The sequence below is a fragment of the Aquarana catesbeiana genome, linkage group LG02 (assembly GCF_042186555.1).
Source record: "Aquarana catesbeiana isolate 2022-GZ linkage group LG02, ASM4218655v1, whole genome shotgun sequence".
In the NCBI taxonomy this organism is placed as follows: Eukaryota; Metazoa; Chordata; class Amphibia; order Anura; family Ranidae; genus Aquarana; species Aquarana catesbeiana.
The window spans coordinates 514,934,019-514,959,289 of NC_133325.1; the positions used below are offsets into that span (position 1 = coordinate 514,934,019).

At 43.4% G+C, this 25,271-nt stretch overlaps 1 protein-coding gene across 1 annotated transcript in view; it reads left to right on the forward strand.

Annotated features, from left to right (window-relative positions):
• LG02H1orf116 (linkage group 02 C1orf116 homolog) overlaps window positions 1–25,271 on the forward strand; it is a 125,261-nt gene that overhangs the window by 66,850 nt on the left and 33,140 nt on the right. The window contains exons 2-3 of the mRNA XM_073615786.1: window positions 20,339–20,506; window positions 22,888–23,065. Of these exons, the coding sequence (XP_073471887.1) occupies window positions 20,393–20,506; window positions 22,888–23,065 (292 nt within the window). The 5' untranslated portion in view covers window positions 20,339–20,392. The remainder of the gene's footprint in view (window positions 1–20,338; window positions 20,507–22,887; window positions 23,066–25,271) is intronic.

Below are 25,271 nucleotides of genomic sequence, written 5' to 3' on the forward strand. Positions count from 1 at the left end.
ATGGATTTTGTTGTCGGAAAATTTTATAGCCTGCTCTCAAACTTTGTGTGTCAGAAAATCCGATGGAAAATGTGTGATGGAGCCTACACACGGTCGGAATTTCCGACAACAAGGTCCTATCACACATTTTCCATCGGAAAATCCGACCGTGTGTACGGGGCATTACTGTGAAGAAACCTTTCCTGTATTTGGAGATGAAATCTCTTTTCCTCTAGACGTAAAGAGTGCCCCCTTGTCCTCTGTGTTGACCGTAAACAGAGTAACTCAACCCCAAGTTCACTATATGGACCCCTTTATATATTTTAACATGTTGATCATATCCCCCCCTTAAGCTCCTCTTCTCAAGAGTGAATAAATTATGTTCCTCTAATCTTTCCTCATAGCTGAGCTCCTCCATGCATCTTATCAGTTTGGTTGCCCTTCTCTGCACTTTCTCCAGTTCCTCGATATCCTTTTTGAGAACTGGTGCCCAAAACTGAACTGCATATTCCAGATGAGGTCTTACTAATGATTTGAACAGGGGCAAAATTCTCTCTCTCTCTCCCTCTCTCTCTCTCTCTCCCTCCCTTGCTCGCTTTGGAAACCACAGCATGGCATTGCATGTTATTATTGAGCTTATGATCTACCAAAACCCCCAGATCCTTCTCTATTGTGGATTCCCCCAGTTGTATACCCCCCAGCATGTATGATGCATGCATATTCTTAGCCCCCAAGTGCATAACTTTACATTTCCTGACAGACTCCATGGCAGCCTACGTGTGGGTTAACCCCGCCTCCTCTCCAATGCTATAGGACCCCATTCCCATAAATGAGTGCTCACCACTAGCTACTGCGTTCCTTTTTTGTCCTCCTCTATGGACCTACACATGCTGTTCGCATCAAGATTGATTGAATCCAAGATTGGCATACCTGTGCGGTGCAGCTCAAAAAGCCCAGCTATGAGCGGGCGAGTAGCTTAAAGAGGCTTGAATGTTCCCCCTTGGTGGATGGGTGGTCGCCTCTGTATGCCCGGCGGACAGTTCTCATCAACGGCTGGCAAGGTCTGTGGCTGTTTTCTCATACTCCATGGCAGTATTTCTATGTGTTGTCTGTATTTTCCCTGGTGGTCCAGTGTGTCCTATCCCCCTCATGGCGGCTGGTTCGCGTGCGTTCCAGCCCGCCACGGCACTTCCGGGTTGCGGCAGTCTCCGCCGCTGGCACCTGCGCTGTAGCCACCCTGAGAGCGAGGTTTGGCTCGCGCATGCGCAGTACGGCGGCTCGTTCGTCGTCCGCGCAGGCGCCGTACGGCGGTTCCCCTTTGCGCGTGCGCAGTAGGGGATAATGATGTCACGGGCGGGGAATTTAAATTCCGCCCTCCTGTCCTGTTGAGTTGGGATCTCCCTTGGTAGGGAAAGGAGGAGCGGATCCCTGCTGGTCTCCAGGTGAGTGGTGGAAACCTCTGCAAAAAAAAAAAAAAAAAAAAAAAGAGCAAAATAATGGAAAATGTTCTTTTATCATTATATATGTTTATCTAAATATATATACTTATGCGGCTGGAAGTTGTTTTTCCTTTGCCTTGAATATACATTGGTACATGCTTTGTGCATATTAAAAAAAAAAAAAAAAAAAAAAAATGAGGCAAGCAGAGTTTTTTCTTTTCTCTAAAAACCTTTTCATATTTGATGCCTAGGTTTTCTTAGACCATTATCCCTGCAGACTATTAAAGTGACATTTCGTGTCCCTGGTTATGGACAATTCACCGCCTTTAAGTGGCCAGCCCTCACGCACAAGGTATGTGCTCGTGAGGGGAGGGGATGAGATTTATGCACATTATTGTCGTGCTGATACCATGTTCTGCCTTTCTTCTCTCCCCTTCCACTATTTTTTCTCTTCCCAGCCCTTCTAGGTCGGACCCGCTAAATGCGGTCCAGAATGCCAATGACCTTGCCAAGCCACAATACAATTCATCTTCATCCAGACGAGACTCACAGTCCGGATCCCACCAGAGGAGACGCTCTCGTTCCTCCTCAAGACACCGCTCCCACCGCTATGACAGCCGCTTAGACCACAGAGCCTGCTGGGGATGTAGGACACGAGTTCCGGAGGGCAAGTCCTTATGTGACCGTTGTTTTGCCCGTGCGGTTGGGGAAAGAGAGACGGAAAACCAGCGTTTAGAGTCTCTTGTGAAACGAGTGGTACAGCAATCCCTAATGGAGAGGGAAGCACCTCGCACATTGAGCCAGTCTACCACCGCGTCTGGCCCGCCGGCGGAAGAGGCCCGCGATGATCCGGGTACTTCGCAGCCCTATATTACCTCTCCTGACTCCTCAGAGGATGAGTCTATTAATGAGGAGGTCATTGGAGGGTTCGACTTCGCGATGGTTTCCCCTTTAAATCAAAGCAATCAAGGAAGCCTTGAAGTGGGAAGACCCTTCCACTCCCCCAGCCAAGCAGAAAAAATTCTTCAAGCACCTGGGGAGAGAACGCGCAAACTTTCCGCTCCTTCCAGAGCTAAAGGAAATCATTGAGGAAGAATGGAGTAAAACAGAGAAAAAATCCTCCATGTCTAATAAAACCTCCAGATTGTACCCCTTCAAGTCAGAAGAAGTAAAGAATTCGGAGAATACTCCCCTTGTGGACGCAGCTCTTATGCGTCTGGCCAAACATGTGACTCTTCCTCTAGAAGACGCAGTATCTTTTAAAGATGGGCTCGAGAGGAAGATAGACCTAGATCTAAAAAGAATCTATGGGCTCGCGGGTATGGCCTGTAAACCAGCCCTGGCATTAGCGGCCATGTCTAAGGCCATGGAGGCCTGGACGGAGAACGTGTCAGAAGAACTGGCTGGAAGTTCAGCAGCCGCAGAGCTGAAGCTTGCAGCGGTCTTCCTGGGGGAGGCGTCCATTGACCTGATCCGCCTTCTGGCTCGTATTATGCTGTCCTCAGTTACGGCCAAGAGAGCCCTCTGGTTGCGTCCCTGGCTTGCGGACCCTGGTTCTAAGCAAGCGTGGTGTAAAATCCCGTTTGAGGGGTCCTCACTGTTTGGCAATAAGCTTGACGATGCCATTACGCGAGCCACAGGTGGCAAATCGGGTTTTCTTCCCCAGGACAGGCGCATGCTGGGTCGAAAGAAGCCCCAGTTCAGAAGACGAAGTCCGGAGCGCTCCAGGGAAGCATGCTCCTACAAGCCTGGCCGGGACTTTAGGAAGAATTGGAGCAGAGGGCAGTCATCCTTCCGCAAACCCGTTAAAAATCAAACGTCCAGTGCTCGTGATCAGGCTAAATCTTTTTGAGGTTACGCCCGCCCAGGCGGGCCGGGTGGGGGCTCGTCTGCTCCTCTTCCGGCACGTCTGGGTGGCCTCGATCTCAGACTTCTGGGTCATAAGGACGGTCTCGTCAGGCCACAGATGGGCCTTTTCCAGGACTCCGCACCCAAGGTTCGTCTCCACTCTTCTCCCTCGGGCAGAGGATCAGAAACAAATTTTGCTGTCCTATGTGGACCTCCTGAAAATTCAAGGAGCAGTAGTACATGTACCACAGGACGAATGGTTTCAGGGGATATACTCCCCTCTCTTCCTAGTTCAAAAAAAGGGGGGCTCTTGGCGCCCAGTCATAGACCTCACATATCTCAACGGATTCATAGAGAATGGAAGGTTCAAGATGGAAACCTTGGTGACCATTCAGAGAGCCATACAACCAGGCGACTGGATGATATCAATCGACCTGAAGGACGCTTATTTCCACGTTCCAGTGGAAAAAGAATTTCACAAATACCTCCGCTTTCACATTGGGTCAGATCATCTTCAATTTATTTGCCTCCCCTTCGGGCTGACAACGTCCCCCCGGGTCTTTTCAAAGGTCCTCCTAGCTACGGTGGCACTAATAAGATCCAAAGGGGTACATCTTTACTACTACCTGGACGACCTGCTGGTGCTGTCCCAGAGCAGGGAGCAGTTGCTGGTCCACCGGGATCAAGTAATCTCCACTCTGTCCAACTTCGGGTGGCTCCTAAACATAGAAAAGAGTCAACTGAGCCCAACTCAGCGTCTAATATATCTGGGAGCCCAGTTCGATACAATGGCAAACACTATCTCCCTTCCACTACAGAAAATTCCTACAGTTCGAGACAGAGTCTCCCGGGCTCAACATGCACGGCAAATGAAAGCCTCTCAGTGCCTGAAAGTCGTTGGCACGATGGTTTCTACGACTCCCATGGTCAAATGGGCCTTATGGAGATTGCGTCCCTTCCAGTCAGGCCTCCTACGGCAATGGAAGTCACGGGACAAGAATCAGGTCATCCGCATAACATCTACAATGAGAAACAGCCTCTTCTGGTGGCTTCAGCGCAAGAACCTCCTGACTTGCCACTCCATCGCTCCCATCTCCTGGGTGATGGTCACGACCGATGCCAGCGGTACCGGTTGGGGAGCCCTTTGTGGGTCGAACCTGGCCCAAGGCAAGTGGGAAACATGTCTCCCCAACCCAGGGTCGAATGTCTTGGAACTTCGTGCGGCCTGGTGTGCCCTACAGTTCTTCTCTCATCTCCTGATGGGGGAGTCAGTGCTGTTGAGAATGGACAACACCACAGCAGTATCATATGTGAAGAGGCAAGGGGGTACTCGGAGTCCCACACTCCTTCGGGAAGTCGAGCCCATCCTATCGTGGGCGCAGAAATACCTTGCCAACATCTCGGCAGTCTTTGTCCCAGGCGTCCAAAACACTCAAGCAGACTTCCTGTCACGGACCGAGTTGGACAACAACGAGTGGTCTCTCCACATAGAGACGTTCAGGTGGATCTTGTCACTAAAGACCGATCCCGAAGTAGATCTGTTTGCTTCCCCCTGCAATCGCAAGCTGAAGAAGTTCTACACCCGGGGGCTCTGCAGTCAAGCCATCGGGACAGATGCCTTGACGGATCAGTGGAGGTTCAAGCGGGCATACGCCTTTCCGCCACTGCCAGTTATGCTGAGATTCCTGCAGAGGCTCCGAGCGGAGCCAGTGGAAGTGGTGACAATAGCTCCCTACTGGCCGAACAGGCCCTGGTTCCCTCTCCTGGTCCAGCTCAGCTGTCGGGACCCAGTGCCTCTCCCTCTCAGACCGGACCTTCTTTCTCAAGGGTCAGTCCTGCACCCTTGTCCTGCGGTGCTGAGACTGATGGTCTGGTTCTTGAGAGGGAGAGGCTGGAATCCCTAGGTTGTGCCTCAGAAGTAATATCCACTCTCATGAGCTCGAGAAGATCCAGTACAAATAAAGTCTATGGAAGGATCTGGTCCAAATTCGTGGAGTTCTGCTTTCCTCAGGGCAGGTCTTTTAGACATCCAGAAGTCCAGGACGTTCTCAGTTTCCTCCAAACGGGCCTAGATTTACATCTATCTGTCAGCTCTCTGAGAGTCCAAGTTTCGGCCTTCTCCGGCACTTCATGGGCAGTTCATCCTCTGGTTAGACAATTTTTCCGAGGCGCATCGAGACTCAAGCCCCAGAGAAAGCCTAGGTTCCCCAAATGGGACCTTCCATTAGTCCTTGACTCGATCTCTGGACTCAGTACTTCGGGGCCCTCCCCGCTCCCTATCAAGGTCTTTTCAGCAAAGGTGGCCTTCTTAGTGGCCATTACCTCAGCCAAAAGGGTCTCTGAAATTGCATCACTTGGTCACGAAGAACCCTTCCTAACGTTTTTCCCGGACCGGGTAGTCCTAATTCCTATGCTGGGTTCCAACCCAAAAGTGTCTTCAGTATTCCACGTCAATCAAGAGATCGTTTTACCTACATTTAGGACCCCAGGGTCCACTGAGAATCACCCTCTAGATGTGGGCGAAGCTATTAAAGAATATCTCAAAGTTACTTCTCCCTTTAGACGTTCTAGTCATCTCTTCGTGCTTCACTCAGGCAGCAATATAGGGAAGAAAGCCTCAACCAGGACTATCGCGTCCTGGATCGTACAGACCATACAACAGGCATATAGGGCTAAGGGCTTGGCTCCTCCAAAGGCGGTGACAGCCCATTCCACCAGAGGAATGGCAGCCTCGTGGGCAGCGGCTCGACATGTGGCTCCAGATACCATCTGCAAGGCAGCTTCATGGGCTTCTATTCATACCTTCATGTTGCATTATTGTATAGAGCCTGCCTCTCTATCCTCTGTAAACTTTGGGTTACAAATCCTATCGACCGATAGGACAAATTAAAATTTATGTTTTGATCATGCATACCCACCCGTGTGGTTGGCTAGTTATTTCCCACACGTAGGCTGCCATGGAGTCTGTCAGGAAAAAGGACAATTTATTATCAAATACTTACCGTAATTTTCCTTTCCTGATGGACTCCATGGCAGATGGAGTTCCCACCCATTGGTCAACGAGTAGGCTAGTTACGGAACGCAGTAGCTAGTGGTGAGCACTCATTTATGGGAATGGGGTCCTATAGCATTGGAGAGGAGGCGGGGTTAACCCACACGTAGGCTGCCATGGAGTCCATCAGGAAAGGAAAATTACGGTAAGTATTTGATAATAAATTTTCCTTTTTCTCAACATTAAACCTCATCTGCCACATAGTCACCCAATTAGACAGTGTATTGAGGTCGGCTTGTAAATTGGAGACATCCTGTAAGGACGTTATCACTTTCGAGCCATTGTGGATCATTCGGGGCTGTGTCAATACCATCCCCATTATGGACATGAGCTCCCCCATACTCCTTTATATACACAGAGCTGAAGAAAATATTTAATAAATTAGCCTTCTCTTTGTCCCCAGTCACCCACTCTAGATTTTTATGTAAAGGGCCTACGTGCTCAGACCTGACCTTTTTACTATTAATATATTTGAAGAATTTTTGGGGGTTTGTCCTACTATCCTTTGCAATCTGTCATTCGTTTTTCATCCTTGATTTCCTTTTTACATATTCTGTTAAATTCTTTGTAACATTTAAATGCCACTAGTGTTCCTTCATTTTTATATTTTTTAAAAGCTCTTTTCTTATGGTTTTATAGATTTTTTTTTTTAACTTTGATCGTGAGCCACATAGGTTTTATTTTTAGCCTTTTAAACTTATTGCCCATGGGAATATACTTTGCAGTGAGGTCCCAAACAGTCTTTTTGAAGAATTCCCATTTCTGTTCTGTGTTTATCAATGCCAATATTCCCTCCCAGTCTAAGTCCTGGAGAGCAGCCCTCATCCTTGGAAAATTTGCTCTCTTGCTCTCTTGAAGTTTAAGTGTTTTTTTTTATCTTTCCCGTATGTATTTCTTGTTTACAGCTAACCTCAAATGAAATCATGTTATGATCACTTCTACCCAGGTGTTCCTTTATCTGAACATTAGTAATAAGCTCTGCATGGTTTGAGATTACTAGGTTCAACAGAGCTTCATTCCTAGTTGGGGCCTCAATAAACTGGACCATAAAATTGTCTTGTAATAGGTTTATAAATTTTTGCCCTTTAACTGTCCCAGCAGTGGGATATTTATACTTTTTTGTGTGTTTTTATATATTTTGTAATATCTTCTTCTTTATTGACATATATATTTATTTTGCTAGCCCTTAAACCACAGTTTTTTTTTTTTTGTTTTGTTTTGTTTCTAGCATTTTAAAAATATTGCCTCAGGGAATGTAATGTGTATGTATGTAAAATAATTAAGAAACACCTCCCTGTTTTTTGTCAACATTTCTCACATTTTGTGTTTTAGAGAGCAACCAAAATATAGTGCTTTTGATATTCCATTATGTTCTTGTTCTTGCAGTATATTAACTGAGATCATATTAAATGTCCCCTTGTGAACAGCTATGTTGGCAGTAAAATTATGCCTCAGCTGCTAACTCCTCCCCTCACTGTAATATATGCATGGAACACAAATATCAAACAGTATAGTGCAGCTATTTCCCTAAACACACACACACATATATATTCAAATGCATATGTAACATATAAATAAAACAAAAAAAAACGATGCTTGTGAATTGTACAGCTTGCAAAATATTATCTTTCAGGATGACTAAGTGTAATTTCTTGCAAACAAAAATTTGTATGTTTTAATGCACAAAAGTCTCCTTTTTATATGATGCAATATATTCTTAAGGAATTTTGTTTGCAAAAAAATGGAAAATTTGTCATCCATACTTACCGTAATTTTCTTTTCCTGGCTCTGCCTCAGGACAGCACAACCTCAGGTCAACCCAGCCTCTTGACTCCGTATAGGACACCCCTGTATAGACAGATAAAATGCAGGCAGTACCTGGTGGAGTTGTTCTTATGAATTGCTTGCGATAGTCCAGGGAGGGTGTGTGCTGTCCTGAGGCAGAGCCAGGAAAGGAAAATTACGGTAAGTATGGATGACAATTTTCCTGGCTCAGCCTCATGCCAGCACAACCTCGGCACCTAACTAGCACACACAAAGGGAGGAAAACGAAAACTCAGACACCAGGTGCTGCCAAAAGTAAAATTTATTAACATCTAGACAGAGCAGAAGACAGTACAGAAGTTCCCATGAGACCTAACTGGGAAGATGCTACATCTAGTTTGTAATGTTTAATGAAAGTATTAGGGGAACTCCAGCTCGCTGCCTTACAGACCATGTCCGCTGATGCCTTGCACCAGGCCGCCCAAGAGTATGAGACAGCTCTTCCAGTGAATATGTCGTGTGAATTGTCTTCACCACCCACTATGAAATTACCCTTGAGGGGCTGGCATGCCCCCCTGGGGCCACTTGGATATATAAAAAGAGCTTCAGACTTTCGAAACGCTTCCGTTCTTTCCAAATATTTCTGCAACATGGTCTTCAGGTCTAACTTGTGTAAACCCAACCCTTCCGGGTCTATAGGTGGCGGTGGAAAGGCTGGAAGTACCGACTGCCAATTAAACTGGAACTCCAAAGAGACTATAGGCAGGAATGGAGAAGTCCCTTTCAGAAGCCATGCAGTCAAGGCTAGGTGGGCTGGATAGTACAAACAGGAGTGTCTGGATCAAGGACAGAATAAGAACACCTGCACCAGGTACTGCCTGCCTTTTATCTGTCTCTACAGGGGTGTCCTATATGGGGTCAAGGGGCGGGGTTGACCCGAGGTTGTGCTGGCATGAGGCTGAGCCAGGAAATTACACTTATGAAGGTGACAATGACCAGAACATATTGTTTCCTCATCTTTTCCCTTTGACTGCCCAAATCTTCAATTTATCATTATCGCCAAACTTTTTCAAATTATTTTTTTTCCAAACAACCTTGATCTGATTCCATTCCTGTTTAGCAATTTGACACTTAATTTTAGTTCTGTCATTCACATGGCAACTGTTAGGCTTCACACAAAAATAAAGGGAACAGCTGCGACAAGAATCCAGTGGAATCCTGCAGCTGGATTCATTGGTGGATGTAGATGTGTCTGCTGAGCGTGTCCAAAGGAAGGACAGGTTGATAGTGAATGCAGCTGCCAGACAGCGTTCAGAGGTAATGATACATGGAGTGATTACATAATAATAATAATAATAATAATAATTATTATCAGAACTTGGTGACCGATCACAATCTGTTGGAGACACAAGCAAGCTAGTTGCATCCATGGGCAATCATCTGTCCCTAACCATAAGTAATTGCTCTATGTGCGATTACATCCCAACATTAGCCAAAAGCTGCGTCCGCAGTCAGCTGGTCATTACTTTGTACATACTCAGCAGCTGCAACTATCTACATCCACCTGAGAATCCAGCTACAGGAATCTACTGGAATCTTGCTGTAGCTGGCACATTTTGGCCATGTGAGTGAAGCCTTGGCACTAAAGCAGGATCCTTAGGATTGCCTAAAGGCTATTTCTGCACATCAGCTGTACCTTCATTGGCTCAGGGAAGACCTGACACTCTATGTGCCTCATTCAGAACCTTTCATTCCCTGCTGATTGCACAAAACATCCTCTGTATGTTGTGAAATCAGCCCTTTCTATTTTCGTAACACTTGGCAGCCTGTAACATACTTCAATAATTGCAGCATGCACACCTATATGTAAATCCTCCTATAATAATTCAGCTCCATCACACACTCCAACACAATCACATTTCAAATTCCCCTTTTTTAAATAACTTCTCCCAAATGGAGACTCCACTACTTTTTTCATTTGCCCGGTCTCTTCAAAAGCCAGGAATATTTTCATCCCAATCATGAAGAATCAGACCTTGATTCTGCAATGCCAGTTAGATCAGTGTTCTTGATGTATCCGTTCAAGCTCTATCATGTTGCTTGCCAGATTTTTAGCATTTGCAAGCAGATATGTTGGATTACATTTAGTATTTAGATATACTATGTTTTTGATGTGAAATTAGAATTGTATTGCAATATAATAATGAACTGTTTGCTGTATCATTGGGGTTGGCAAAAAAGGGCCATTCGTAAGGGGACCACTAGACCTAGTCTTGTGTCTTATCAAGACCGTACAGTGCCTTGAAAAAGTATTCATACTCCTTGAAATTTTCCACATTTTGTCATGTTAAAACCAAAAAGGTAAATGTATGTTATGTGATAGACCAAAGTGGCACATAATTGTGAAGTGGAAGGAAAAATGATGGTTTTCAAATATTTTTTTGTAAAAAAAAAAAAAAAAAGTGAAGTGTGGCGTGCATTTGTATTCAGCCCCCTTTACTCTGATATCCCTAACTAACATTTAGTGGAGCCAGTTGCCTTCAGAAGTCACCTAATTAGGAGAGAGAGAGAGAGAGAGAGAGAGAGAGAGAGAGAGAGAGAGAGAGAGAGAGAGAGAGAGAGAGAGAGAGAGAGAGAGAGAGAGAGAGAGAGAGAGAGAGAGAGAGAGAGAGAGAGAGAGAGAGAGAGAGAGAGAGAGAGAGAGAGAGAGAGAGAGAGAGAGAGAGAGAGAGAGAGAGAGAGAGAGAGAGAGAGAGAGAGAGAGAGAGAGATGGCTGTCCGTCCCACCTAAACTGACAGGCCGGGCAAGGAGAGCATTAATCAGAGAAGCAGCCAAGAGGCCCATGATAACTATGGAGGAGCTGCAGAGATCCACAGCTCAGGTGGGAGAATCTGTCCACAGGACAACTATTACAACCCCTGGCAAAAATTATGGAATCCCCAGTCCCTGAGGATGTTCCTTCAGTTGTTTATTGTAGAAAAAAAAGCAGATCACAGACATGGCCTAAACTAAAGGCATTTCAAATGGCAACTTTCTGGCTTTAAGAAACACTAAAAGAAATCAAGAAAAATAATTGTGGTGGTCAGTAACAGTTAGATTTATAGAACAAGCACAGGGAATAAATTATGGAATCACTCAATTCTGAGGAAAAAAATATGGAATCACCCTGTAAATTTTCATTACAAACACTAACACCTGCATCAGATTAATTCTGCTTGTTAGTTTGTAGGTAAAGAGGGTAAATCATCACGCAGTGTTGCACAAACAAATGAGGAACAAATGGGAGGAAACTGGAGTCAACATCTGTGACCGAACTGTAAGAAACCGCCTAAAGGAAATGGGATTTACATACAGAAAGCTAAAAGAAAGCCATCTCTAACACCTAAACACAAAAAACAAGGTTACAATGGGCTAAGGAAAGGCAATCGTGGACTGTGGATGATTGGATGAAAGTCATATTCAGTGATGAATCTCGAATCTGCATTGGGCAAGGTGATGATGCTGAAACTTTTGTTTGGTGCCGTTCCAATGAGATTTATGCAGATGACTGTCTGAAGAAAACATGCAAATTTCCACAGTCAATTAAGATATGGGAGCTGCATGTCAGGTAAAGGCACTGGGGAGATGGCTGTCATTAAATCTTCAATAAATGCACAGGTTTGCATTGAAATTTTGGACACTTTTCTTATCCCATCTATTGAAAGGATGTTTGAGGATGATGAAATAATTTATCAAGATGATACTGCATCTTGCCATAGATGACACATAGAAAGACACATAAGGTCAATGTCATGGCCTGCAAACAGTCCGGATCTCAATCCAATTGAAAATCTGTGGTGGAAGTTAAAGTAAATGGTCCATGACAAGGCTCCAACCTGCAAAGATGATTTGGCAACAGCAATCAGAGAAGGCTGGAGCCAGATTGATGAAGAGTACTGTTTATCACTCATTAAGTCAATGCCTCAGACTGCAAGCAGTTATAAAAGCCAGAGGTGGTGCAACAAAGTACTAGTGATGTGTTGGAGTGTTATTTTGTTTGTTTTTCATGATTCCATAATTTTTTTTTCCCTCAGAATTGAGTGATTCCATAATTTATTCCCTGTGCTTGTTCTATAAATCTAACTATTACTGGCCACCACAATTATTTTTCTTGATTTCTTTTATGGTTTATTAAAGCCAGAAAGTTGCCATTTGAAATGCCTTTTGTTTTGGCCGTGTCTGTGATCTGCTTTTTTTTCTTACAACAATAAACAACTGAAGGAACATCCTCAGGGACTGGTGATTCCATAATTTTTGCCAGGGGTTGTAGTCATGCACTCCACAAATCTGGCCTTTATGGAACAGTGCCAAGAAGAAAGCCATCGTTGAAAGAAAGTCATAAGAAGTCCTGTTTGCAGTTTGCGAGAAGCCATGTGGAAGAAGGTACTCTGTTCAGATGAGACCAAAATTTAACTTTTTGGCCTAAAAGCAAAATGCTATATGTATTAGAAAACTAACACTGCACATCACCCTAAGCACACCATTTCCACCGTGAAACATGATGGCGGCAGCATCATGTTTTAGGGATGCTTTTCTTCAGCAGGAACAGGGAAGTTGGTCGGAGTTGATGGGAAGTTGGATGGAGCCAAATACAGGGCAATCTTTTATAAGAAAACCTGGTACAGTCTGAAAAAGACTTGAGACTGGGGTGGAGGTTCACCTTCCAGAAGGACACTGACCCTAAACATACAGCCAGAGCTACAATGGAATGGTTTAGATCAAAGCATATTCATGCATTAGAATGGCCCAGTCAAAGTCCAGACCTAAGTCCAATTGAGAATCTGTGGCAAGACTTGTAAATTTCTGTTTAGACACTCTCTCCATCCAATCTGACAGAGCTTGAGCTATTTTGCAAAGAAGAATGGGCAGAAACGTCACCCTCCTAGATGTGCAAAACTGGTAGAGACATCCCCAAAAAGACTTGCAGCTGTAATTGCACCGAAAAGGTGGTTCTACAAAGTATTGACTCAGGGGGGCTGAATACAAATAAAACAATTTTATCATTTTCCTTCCACTTTACAATTTTGTGCCACTTTGTGTTGGTCCATCACATAACATCCCAATAAAATACATTTATGCTCTTGGTTGTAATATGACAAAATGTGGAAAATTTCAAGGGTATGAATACTTTTCTAAGGCACTGTATATGTGATATATTTTTAACAAGACCTTTTTATAATGTGCGGTCCTACCTGGTGAGTCCTTTTAAGTTATATCCAGTCGTGTAACTATCAATTTCAGGTTAGAAAAAAAAAAAAAAGGCTTTACCTTTAAATTGCGGAAAGAGTTCTTTAGAGCGGTAAAAATATGGAACTTTCCTCCCCCAGTAAGTGGTATTAGCTGAGTGTCAACAACTTAAACAACCCTTTTAGATGTCTTTCTCAGAAGACAGAATATACGGGGCCACGGTACTTGTTAGAAAATAAATATCACATACACATAGGTTGAAATGAATGGACTAGTGTCCATGTAACTCAATCACTTTAGTATATCCAAAAAAAGCAAATTAAGTGCCTGTATGGAGTCCAGAAGGAAATGTCCTCTGTTACATAATTTTGGTCATAGCTATTTAGAGGGGTTTGTTTTGTCTCCCTTTTTTAACCACTTCAGGACCGAGCCTCCTTTTGAGATTCGTTGTTTACAAGTTAAAAACTTTTTTTTTTTTGCTAGAAAATTACTTGGAACCCCCAAACATTATACTTTTTTTTTTCTAACACCCTAGAGAATAAAATGGCGGTTGTTGCAATACTTTCTGTCACACCGTATTTGCGCAGCGGTCTTATGGAAAAAATACTTTTTTTTTTAATTAAAAAAATAAGACAACAGTAAAGTTAGCCCAATTTTTTTATATCATGAAAGATAATGTTACGCTGAGTAAATTGATACCCAACATGTCACGCTTCAAAATTGCGCCCACTCGTGGAATGGCGACAAACTTTTACCTTTTAATCTCCATAGGCGAAGTTTAAAAAATTCTACAGGTTGCATGTTTTGAGTTACAGAGGAGGTCTAGGGCTAGAATTCTCGCTCTACCAATTGTGGCGATACCTGACGTGTGGTTTGAACACAGTTTTCATATGCGGACGTTACTCACGTATGCGTTCGCTTCTGCATGTGAGCTCGGCGGGACGGGGCGCGTTTTTATAACCTTTTTTTTTTCCTTATTTCACCTTTTTTTATTTTTAACTTTTTCACTGTTCTTTAAAAAAAAAAAAAAAAGTGTCACTTTTATTCCTATTCCAAGGAATGTAAACATCCCTTGTAATAGAAAAAACGCATGACAGGACCTCTTACATATGAGAGCTTGGATCAAGAAGACCTCAGATCTCATATTTACACTAAAATGCAATAAAAAAAAAAAAAAAAAAAAAAAAAAAAAGCACTTTTAAGAGCTATGGGCGGAAGTGACATTTTGACATTGCTTCAGCCCAGCAATGGTATGGAGATGGGTGGGGGCCATCTTTCCCCTCACTTGTCTCCATACCCAGCATGGATGAACATCCGATTGCTTCCGCCACTGCCGACTGCTCCGGCAAGTGGTGGAGGGCACCGGAGCGTGGCGGGAGGGGGAGGCCTCTCCCATTGCCGATAAGTGATCTCGCCGCGAATCCACTGCAGAGACGACTATTATCGGAAACTGGACCGCCGGCCGAAAAAGAGGACACTGGGGTTATGGCAGCTAGCTGCAACCATAACGATATTCCTCTTAAAACTTGGGACGTATATCGGCGTGCAGCGGTCCGGAAGTGGTTAAAACTGTTAGTCTTAGAACCCATCATTATGTATAGACATCATGAAATGCTGTTGGTACAATTTTTAATGTACATTCTGATTCAGAAAGCCATTATTGAAGTACTTAATATGTTGTACTACCATTTGTATCCACTTTCCGATCAGTAGCATTTTACTCGGTAGCAATAAAGATTCAACTGCATTCTTCTTCCTTTTTTTTTTTTTTTTTTTTAACCCATATTGCTTTATTACGCATGTTACATCCTCTCCCCATGTTACACACCCTGTGTACACTACCTAGTAAACCCGGTTTGTCAAGTTAAGTCTGTGACGCATGACCACATTAATGTTGATGTGAAGCTGACACTAGTTAAACTGATATTTCTGTTTTGTCATCTACGTTAGCTCTTTATTACCTGATACTATCATTTTTGCTTGCAGGTATGTCTCTGTGGAATTCCATTTTAGTGAATGTTATACAGTGGCAAAAAAGTATTTAGTCAGCCACCAATTGTGCAAGTTCTCCCACTTAAAAAGATGAGAGAGGCCTGTAATTGTGATCATAGGTATACCTCAACTATGAGAGACAAAATGTGGAAACAAATCCAGACAATGACATTGTCTGTCTGATTTTTGAAAGAATTTATTTGCAAATTATGGTGGAAAATAAGTATTTTGTCAATATCAAAGTTCATCTCAATACTTTATTATATATCCTTTGTTGGCAATGACAGAGGTCAAACGTTTTCTGTAAGTCTTCACAAGGTTGTCACACACTGTTGCTGGTATGTTGGCCCATTCCTTCATGCAGATCTCCTCTAGAGCAGTGATGTTTTGGGGCTGTCGCTGGGCAACATGGACTTTCAACTCCCTCCAAAGGTTTTCTATGGGGTTGAGATCTGGAGACTGGCTAGGCCACTCCAGGACCTTGAAATGCTTCTTATGAAGCCACTCCTTCTTTGCCCGGGCGGTGTGTTTGGGATCATTGTCATGCTGAAATACCCAGCCACGTTTCATCTTCAATGCCCTTGCTGATGGGAGGAGGTTTGCACTCAAAATCTCACGATACATGGCCCCATTCACTCTTTCATGTACACGGATCAGTCGTCCTGTTCCCTTTGCAGAGAAACAACCCCAAAGCATTATGTTGCCACCCCCATGCTTCACAGTAGGTATGGGGTTCTTTGGTTGCAACTCAGGATACTCTTTCCTCCAAACACGACGAGTTGTGTTTCTACCAAACAGTTCTACTTTGGTTTCATCTGACCATATGACATTCTCCCAATCCTCTTCTGGATCATACAAATGCTCTCTAGCAAACCTCAGACAGGCCCGGACATGTACTGGCTTAAGCAGGGGGACACATCTGGCACTGCAGGATCTGAGTCCCTGGTGGCGTAGTGTGTTGCTGATGGTAGCCTTTGTTATGTTGGTCCCAGCTCTCTGCAGGTCATTCACTAGGTCCCCCGTGTGGTTCTGGGATTTTTGCTCACCGTCCTTGTGATCATTTTGACCCCATGGGGTGAGATCTTGTGCAGAGCCCCAGATCGAGGGAGATTATCAGTGGTCTTGTATGTCTTCCATTTTCTAATTATTGCTCCCACAGTTGATTTCTTCACACCAAGCTGCTTGCCTATTGCAGATTCAGTCTTCCCAGCCTGGTGCAGGTCTACAATTTTGTTTCTGGTGTCCTTCGGCAGCTCTTTGGTCTTCACCATAGTGGAGTTTGGAGTGTGACTGTTTGAGGTTGTGGACAGGTGTCTCTTATACTGATAACAAGTTCAAACAGGTGCCAATAATACAGATAATGAGTGGAGGACAGAGGAGCCTCTTAAAGAAGAAGATACAGGTCTGTGAGAGCCAGAAATCTTGCTTGTTTGTAGGTGACCAAATACTTATTTTCCACCATAATTTGCAAATAAATTCTTTCAAAAATCAGACAATGTGATTGTCTGTCTGGATTTGTTTCTACATTTTGTGTCTCATAGTTGAGGTATACCTATGATGACAATTACAGGCCTCTCTCATCTTTTTAACTATGAGAACTTGCACAATTGGTGGCTGACTAAATACTTTTTTGCCCCACTGTATCCTCTCCTTACTTGGCTGAAAGTATGTAATGCATGCTTGGGGGTTTGTTTCTATTGTTTAATAGGAAAGGGAATGATCAACACTTTCATGTACAGACATTTGCGGCGGTTGTCGGTCACGTTGTTTGACTTTATTAGGCTGTTAATGATGTTCTTCAAGGAAGCTTTGTTCTATTATTTCCATGTGATACAGATTGTTTAGGAAGGACATCATGTAACCACTCTCTTTTGGGAAGGGAACGTATAATCATCTAATTTTTTATAGCTTACATTTGTATGCCATATGAAATATAAAACTGACTAAATTTTATTTTATTTTTTTTTTTTTTTTATACATTGAATATTTTCAGTCTGTTCACTCCTTCTGCGTCTTCCTTTACCGTCTCCAACCTCTGTACTCCCTTGTGTGACCTAATATTGCCCATAGTTATCAATTTCTGATAATCTTATGACCAGATGAGGCGTTAACTATGCCTAAAATATTGGCACCACTAATCACTTGTTCAATAGTGCTTCCTGTATTCTGCCATTGGCTAAAATCTACAACTCCATGTTTTAAATTTTACCCCTTTTACTTCAGTTCTTGTTTTGCTCCAATTCAAAAGAGCAAGCTTAATCTGAAGGTGCAGGTCTCTTGACTGCTAATAGTTGAAATTAGGTTTCACTCTGTGGCCAGAGTTATGTATCTAGTCTGTATGATTGCATATGTGTAAATTTGTCCTGTCGTATCTCTGATACATTTGCATATTTTTTCTATAACCTTGTTTTATGTATTTTAAGTGGTGTGTGTGTGTGTGTGTGTGTGTGTGTGTGTGTGTGTTTTTTTGTTTGTTTTTTTTTTTTTAATTCTATTCTTGTAGTCTCTTCATTGTTCGATGAAATCTCAATGGTCTTACAGCATTGGATTTCATTTGGCTCCTATTAGAATTGAATGTTTAGTTCTTCAATCACTACTTTTTCATATTTTATTGGTGTGGCATAATCTAAATTTTTTTAGGCTTGAAGTTTTTCTCATAATTCAATAATCGGGAGATTCTTAATGTGTGCATTTGGTCATGCGAGGATATGCAGTCGGCTTACCTCCCTCATTTATATGTCGCTTTGTCTTAGTTATGTCACTGTATATATTAGCAATGCATTTAAAGACTATATGGATATGTGATCCTTATGGTTATCTTGATGCAGGTGAAGGGGAAAAAAGTTACTTCATGTTAAAAAATCTTTCAAATCAATGCTGTTTTGTAAGAACCCAACGCTCAAATGTGTACAGTATGCGTGGTCAAATATGAATAAAATCATATGCAGTATAGCTTTCCCTTGCCCTGTGGTAGTTCTCCTCTTTAAAAAAAATCATGATTCTGCCTATACTACGAGCTGTTGCAAACTTCCTGTTATGGGCTGAGAACACTGACACTGTTTGGCCGTGTCAGGGCTGGGTTCAGCCCTTCCTTCTCTGAGCTGGCCACTCAGCTGTCGGGTAATTACCAGCTCCTATCTCTCCACGGCTACTCACCTGTTGATGATATCCTGCTTGTCAGTCCTGCCTACTTAAGCTGTCCAGCCCAGGGGATCTCTGCCTTCTCCTTGGTCAACATCACAGAGATTATCTCCTTCATTCATGTTTAAAGTCTTGCTTGGCTGACATCCCTTCTGGCTCCAGATCCTGCTTGCTGTTCCACTACACTGATCCCGACTTTGTGGTTTGGCTTGGCTGACTATCCGTTCCAGTTACTTTGGCTATGTTTTGACTACCTTTCAGGGCTGGCCCAGCCCTTCCTGCTCTGAGCTGGCCACTCAGCTGTCGGCTAATTGCCAGCTCTCATCTCTCTGTTAACCAGCTGTTGAGGATCTGCTAGTCAGTCCCATCTCCTCACTTCATTCCTGCCTTTGCCTTGGTCACATCACAAGTAACCATCTCCTGCGTTCCTGTTTAAAGACTGGCTTTGCTGACATCCCTTCTGGCTCCTTATCCTGCTTGCTGTTCCTCTAGTTGGATCCCTGACTTCTGGCCTGGCTGATTACCTGATCTGGTTACTGAACTCTGGTTACTGAACTCTGGCTTGGCTGACTACCTGATCCGGTTACTGGTCTCTGGCTATGCTTTGACTACTCACTATGTGTGTAATTTTGTGTCTGGAGAACAAGTGAATGTGCTTATGTGTGTATATATTACTACCCCGCCCTTTCCTTAATTTCTACTGCTGCTGCCAATGAGCGTCTGGATAGAAAGGGGGAATCTTTAGTCCTGTCTATCCCTCCCCCTGTACATGCCTGCACTAGTGCTGTTGGGCATCAAGGGTTATTGGTAATGTAGTCCTGCATCTGACACGTACCTTGGAGGTGAGCCTGACGTGCAGAGGGATACCTCTCATGGCTCTGGTTCCGGGATCACTGGAGTGGGAACAGTGACCCTCGGAGCACAGCGGGGTAGGAGAGCCTGCAGGGTCAGCTTGACTGGAGATGATGTCCGCTTGCCAGAGACAGGAACAAACTTGATTGCTGCGGATGCAGGAACACTGAGAAGTAGCAGGCAGGTGCGCACAGATGCAGGACTGTAAGCAGGTGCGCATGGATGCAGGAATTGTAGGCAGATGCAGGACTTGTAGGCAGATGCACAAGGATGCAGGACTGCAGGCAGGAGCAGGGTCACACAAGCAAGGTCACAGCAGCGGATCAATCAAAGAGAAGCAGCAGGCAGAGAATGGTCAAAGTCCAGGCAGAATTGGCAACAGGAGAACAAACAAAAAAAACAGAGCAGTTCAAAGGCAAGCCAAGGGGTCAGGACTGGAGACAGCAGCGAGGTCAGGAGAAGCCGGGTAACACTGGAGCAGATGCAGGTTCAGGGTCAGGTACAGGATGAGCTGCAGATCAGACAGCAAGGATGCATTCTGAAGAGGCCCCTTTTTAAGGATCACTGGGCGCCAAAGCTGTGTTACTGTGCGCGTGTCTGCGGTCTGTGCATGCGCATTGGTGCACGTCTATTCACTGCTGAATGCCTATGGACTGGAACACATCCCAATGGACCCGTGCGCCCATGGCCAGTTGCAGAGCCATGCGCAGTACATCCATGACCGCATCAGAGCATACAAACATTGTGGCCATTTTCTATGAAGTATAGAACGTGCCTTTTGCAAAACACTCATGACTCAGACAGGAGGAATGCTTTTGATACATGTTATGAAGATGGAAGAAAAACAGACAAGGTGCTTTTACTTATATTTAACATAACAATTTAAAAAAAAAAGATTTGCATCTACTTTAATCATCTTTTGCCATTCCTCCCCTCCTTCCTCCCTCTTATTACAAATCTGATATTGCGAGACATGTTTAATTTTTACCACTTTATTTGTGAAGTTAACGCGTAGTAATTGGAAGATGTCTTTTTGTTCTACAGCATCTATTTTGGGACTGATCAAGGCATTTATCCGAAAATCTTCTGGTTTGGGTGATGCAAGAAAGAAAACTTTGGACAAGGCATGTAGGTATGGAAGCCTTGAACAGCGTGGGCAGCACCGGTAGCTGTGACAGTATTGAAAGCATCTCCTCCAACCACTCTACTTTTGTAAGTATAGTATATCTGGTGCACTTGTACTTGGTGACATTTAAAAAGTAGTATATATACAGTATATTATTGTAGATAATTATGTAATGAAATAGTTTGAGCTTAATATAAACATGTACTGTATATTTATGTGTACATAGGTACCTATCTGGGGCTACATAAAAATGGCAGTTGTTGAGAGGCACAGCGACAGTAAACACTCAGAGTCCAGTTGCAGAACACAGAACTTGTATTAAAGTTTAACCGCTTGCCGCCCGCCGGCTGTCATATGACAGCCAGGCGGCGTGGCTCTCATTCTGGGAGGGCGTCATATGACGCCCTCGCCTTCCCACCTGGGGGGCGCGCGAGCGCCGCCGGTGGCAATCGTACGCGCCCGCCGTATCACTGGGCACCCGATGCGCGTGCCCGGCGGCCGCGATGTCCGCCGGGCACCCGCGATTGCCCGGTAACACGGCAGGATCGTGGATCGTGGATCTGTGTGTGTAAACACACAGATCCACGTCCTGTCAGAGAGGAGACCGATGTGTGTTCTCAGTATAGAGCAACACCGATCGGTCTCCTCCCCTTGTGAGTCCCCTCCCCCTTCAGTTAGAAACACTCCCTAGCCACATAATTAACCCCTTGATCACCCCCTAGTGTTAACCCCTTCCCTGCCAGTCACATTTATACAGTAATCAATGCATTTTTATAGCACGGATCGCTGTATAAATGTGAATGGTCCCAAAAATGTGTCAAAAGTGTCCGATATGTCCGCCACAATATTGCAGCCACGATAAAAATTGCAGATAAGGAAAAAATTTGTTTTAAAAAAAAATTGGATATTTATTATAGCAAAAAGTAAAAAATAGTGTTTTTTTTTTTCAAAATTGTCGCTCTTTTGTTTATAGCGCAAAAAATAAAGACCACAGAGGTGATCAAATACCACTAAAAGAAAGCTCTATTTGTGGTGAAAAAATAATAAAAATTTAATTCGGGTACAGTGTTGCATGATCGCGCAGTTGTCATTCAAAGTGTGACAGCGCTGAAATCTGAAAAATGGCCTGGGCAGGAAGGGGGTGAAAGTGCACTGTATTGAGATGGTTAAAGTTCGGCAATTCACAACAAGCCACGGCAGGCACCTGACAGCGATCACTCACAGAATGCAACAATGATGTATAGAAGAGCAGGTCTCAGATGTGCCGACATATGGTGTCTTCTTCCACAGAAGTTACTGCAGTCGTGTTTCTGTTTTTGAGCTTATTCAAGTCAGTGGGTAATGGTGGAACATAAACCCGTTGTTTACATATCCCCACAAGAAAAAGTCACAGGGTGTAATGTCTGGTGATCTTGGGAGCCAAGAGTGTAGTGCTAAGTCTTGGAGTCCCACCCATGTGACCTATCCAACGTTAAAGCAATGTTTCATTTAGAAACCGGCGAACTTGGTTGTGCCAATATGGCGGTGCTCCATCTTGCTGAAAAATGAAATAGTCTGTCTTTATTAAGTTGTGGGAAAAGCTAGTCCTTTAACATTTCAAGACAGGAATTGCTTGATAGTACATGTATTCACATATGACATGCTAATCACACGAACTGACTGTGTATGCATCCTATCGGTTAAGGAAAAGCAAACCTATCACTCCTATTTAGTAATTAGAGCAGCATACCTTCCAACTTTGTGGGATGGGAGGACATATAGCGCGAAGCATATAGGCAGATGACATTCCCCTGCCATGCCTCCAGTAACGTGGCCCATGAGGATTAATGCACAAAAATGACTGGTTTAATCCAATTTTTTTATAACTACTTTTTTTTATCACTTTATTTTGGCTTTTCAAAACCACAAATTAAATAATTGAAATGTTGTTATATAAAAAGTTTAGCACGGTAAAACACTTTTAAACAATTTAAATAGTTTAATAATACATTTTTAGAGATTCTTACGTGGGGAGGGATAGAGAGATTTGGTTCCAAAAGAGGGACAGTCTTCTCAATTCATGGACAGTTGGGAGGTATGGAGCAGCATTTACTGTATATAGGACACAAAATTGCAACATGCTTCAAAAAGCTAACTCTAGATGGATGCCACCGGTGGGAAATGGTACCAATGCACTACTAATTAGACTAATTCCCTGCCAACAATATTCTAGCTACAAATGTACAATGCATCATAAAACATTTAAAATGCAAATAATTTAAGGTGGAACGTTTGTATAACCAGGGAATATAATCTTAGAAAGACATATGCAATTTACAACGAAAGGGCATATGGCATACAGTATATAATTTATCTTCCAGTGCTATACCATTAAGAGCTTAGCAACCCTGCACCTTACTGATACAAGTTTTATGCATTTACAAACCAAGAACTGCTGTTATTTAGATTTTTGCCTTTGGTCTTTTAGAGTGGAGAAGGATATGATCATCTTTCTGCTGAAGAGAGAGAATGCTTGATGTTTCTTGAAGAAACTATAGAGTCCTTAGACAATGAGGAAGACAGTGGATTATCAAATGATGACATTGAAACAAATAATGCGGACAGCCTCCTGGCTTCAGAGCCAGAGAAGATTCTGTTTTCTGCTAGTAAGTATGGTATTTGAAATGTCAACATGAAATTGAGGTTAAAATCGACAATGATAAAACAAAGTTGGGTGGTTCCAGGCTGCTGCAAACTTGTCAATCACTGTAAATATGCTTTAGCGCATTGTGAATGAAAGGCAATAATCTTTTATCTAGAAATGTATGAATGTCTACAAAAGTTCTGCTTCAAATTAATTGGTAAAACTGGCTGACTAGCCAGATTTTGTATCTTTTGGCAGCATGTACAGTACATAACAGTATCACAAAATATGTAATCTGCAGAATATAACCAAAAATCTGAGAACTGTTGCAAGGTCTTTCATCAGAAAGCAGACTAGCGAAAATTCCTAGTGGTTCACAGTCCAGGATGGAATTTGGTAACTTTAGGCAGGTTTGAATTGTTTTAAAATAATTGGTACAAATCCTGCTCCAAGATAAATTTATGCACATTCATATTTATTTCTTTTTGGTATTAATCCCACATTTTGCTCAAAAGGTATTACACATCAGTAGAAAATAAGGCAATTTCATTCTTGTGTATGATATCATCTTATTGCTCGGGTTTTTCAGCTAGCCCTTTATATGTCTGGATTGGTGGTGCAGTGTTACCTTCTCGGGTGCAGTTCTTCCTGGGGGGAAAAAAAAACACAAAAAAAACAGCTTCAATATTGTCACTATAATTGAACTAGAAATCGTACATCTTTTGAATAGCCCAGGTGATTTCTCCTCATTGCCAGATGGGACCAGTAGGTAAATGTGCTGTTTACACATTTTCACTATTTTGTTCAAATTTTCTAATCCTTTTCTGTTCAGCTTTTGATGGCGTGTTTAAATAGTTAATTCTATGCATTCTCACAATGTATTTCAAGTGTTTGTTAACCCAACAAAAACACCCTTAAAGCAGATTAAACAGTGCAGTGCTTGTGCTGTGTAATTTGCCCCCCTCTAAACTATAAAAAAAAAAAAACCCTGAATCTGGCACTTCCTGTATCCCCTCTCTAAACAGACCATGAAAATCAGGGCAGCTCTGCCCTGATCACAGTGGTCTGATTGCGGCCCTCCGTCATACACTGCTGTCCCCTCTGCTCTACCCCCCCCCCCCCACCCACCCACTCCCTCCTGCATGTCAGCTCGTGTCTGTGTCCCCGTCTCTGCCCCCGCCCCCCACCGCTTCTAGTAAACTAAAATTGTTTTTGCTCACTGCCAGCAACTCTTTCGTATCCTGGCAGAGCACACTGCATTATTCTTTTAGGAAAACGAGCATTGTAAATACCGTTTTTTAGTGCTATCTTCAGGCCGGTCGCGTGACTCTCGGCCGGTTTCCATGGCTACTGCAGGAGAGGCTGAGCGGCCATGTGATCTCCCCAGCTGACATCAAAGGGAGATCACGGCCCCTCCTGTAGTGTTCATCCATTGAAGCTATACAGCGGCCATGAGTCTCATGACTGGCCTGAGGACAGCTCTAAATAGGTACTTACAGCACTAGTTTTTCTATAAGACAGGTACAGTGTGCTCTGCTCTAGCGTCTGGAAGTGTTTTAGTTTTATGGGTTAACAAACCCTTTAACTCCTCTGTGGACAAGAGACCATCACAGTTGAGGTCTGACAGGACAGGACTTGTCTGATGGTCGGATAAGGATGGGTAAGCAAACATTCCACCACCAATATTATGAGGAGGTCTGCACGGTTTATCCCTAACCATACTTCTAGTCACTGCATTCTGTAAGTTGTGCCATACATTACTTCTTACTGCTGGATAGGATGGGGCCCCCACCCCACACACCCCCCCCCCCCCCCCCCCCCCCCCCCCCCCCCCCCCCCCCCGTTCGGTTCGCACCAGAACATGCTAAAAGGCAAAACATTTGTTCGAACACCGTTAAAGTCTATGGGACATGAACATGAAAAATCAAAAGTGCTAATTTTAAAGGCTTATATTCATGGTATTGTCTTAAAAAGTGTTTGGGGACCTGGGTCCTGCCCCAGGGGACATATATCAATGCAAAAAAGTTTTAAAAATGTCTGTTTTTTCGGGAGCATTGATTTTAATAATGCTTAACGTGAAACAATAAAAGTGTAATATTCCTTTAAATTTCGTACCTGGGGGGTGTCTATAGTATGCCTGTAAAGTGGCGCATGTTTCCCGTGTTTAAAACAGTCTGACAGCAAAATTAAATTTCTAAAGGAAAAAAAGTCATTTAAAACTACTCGCG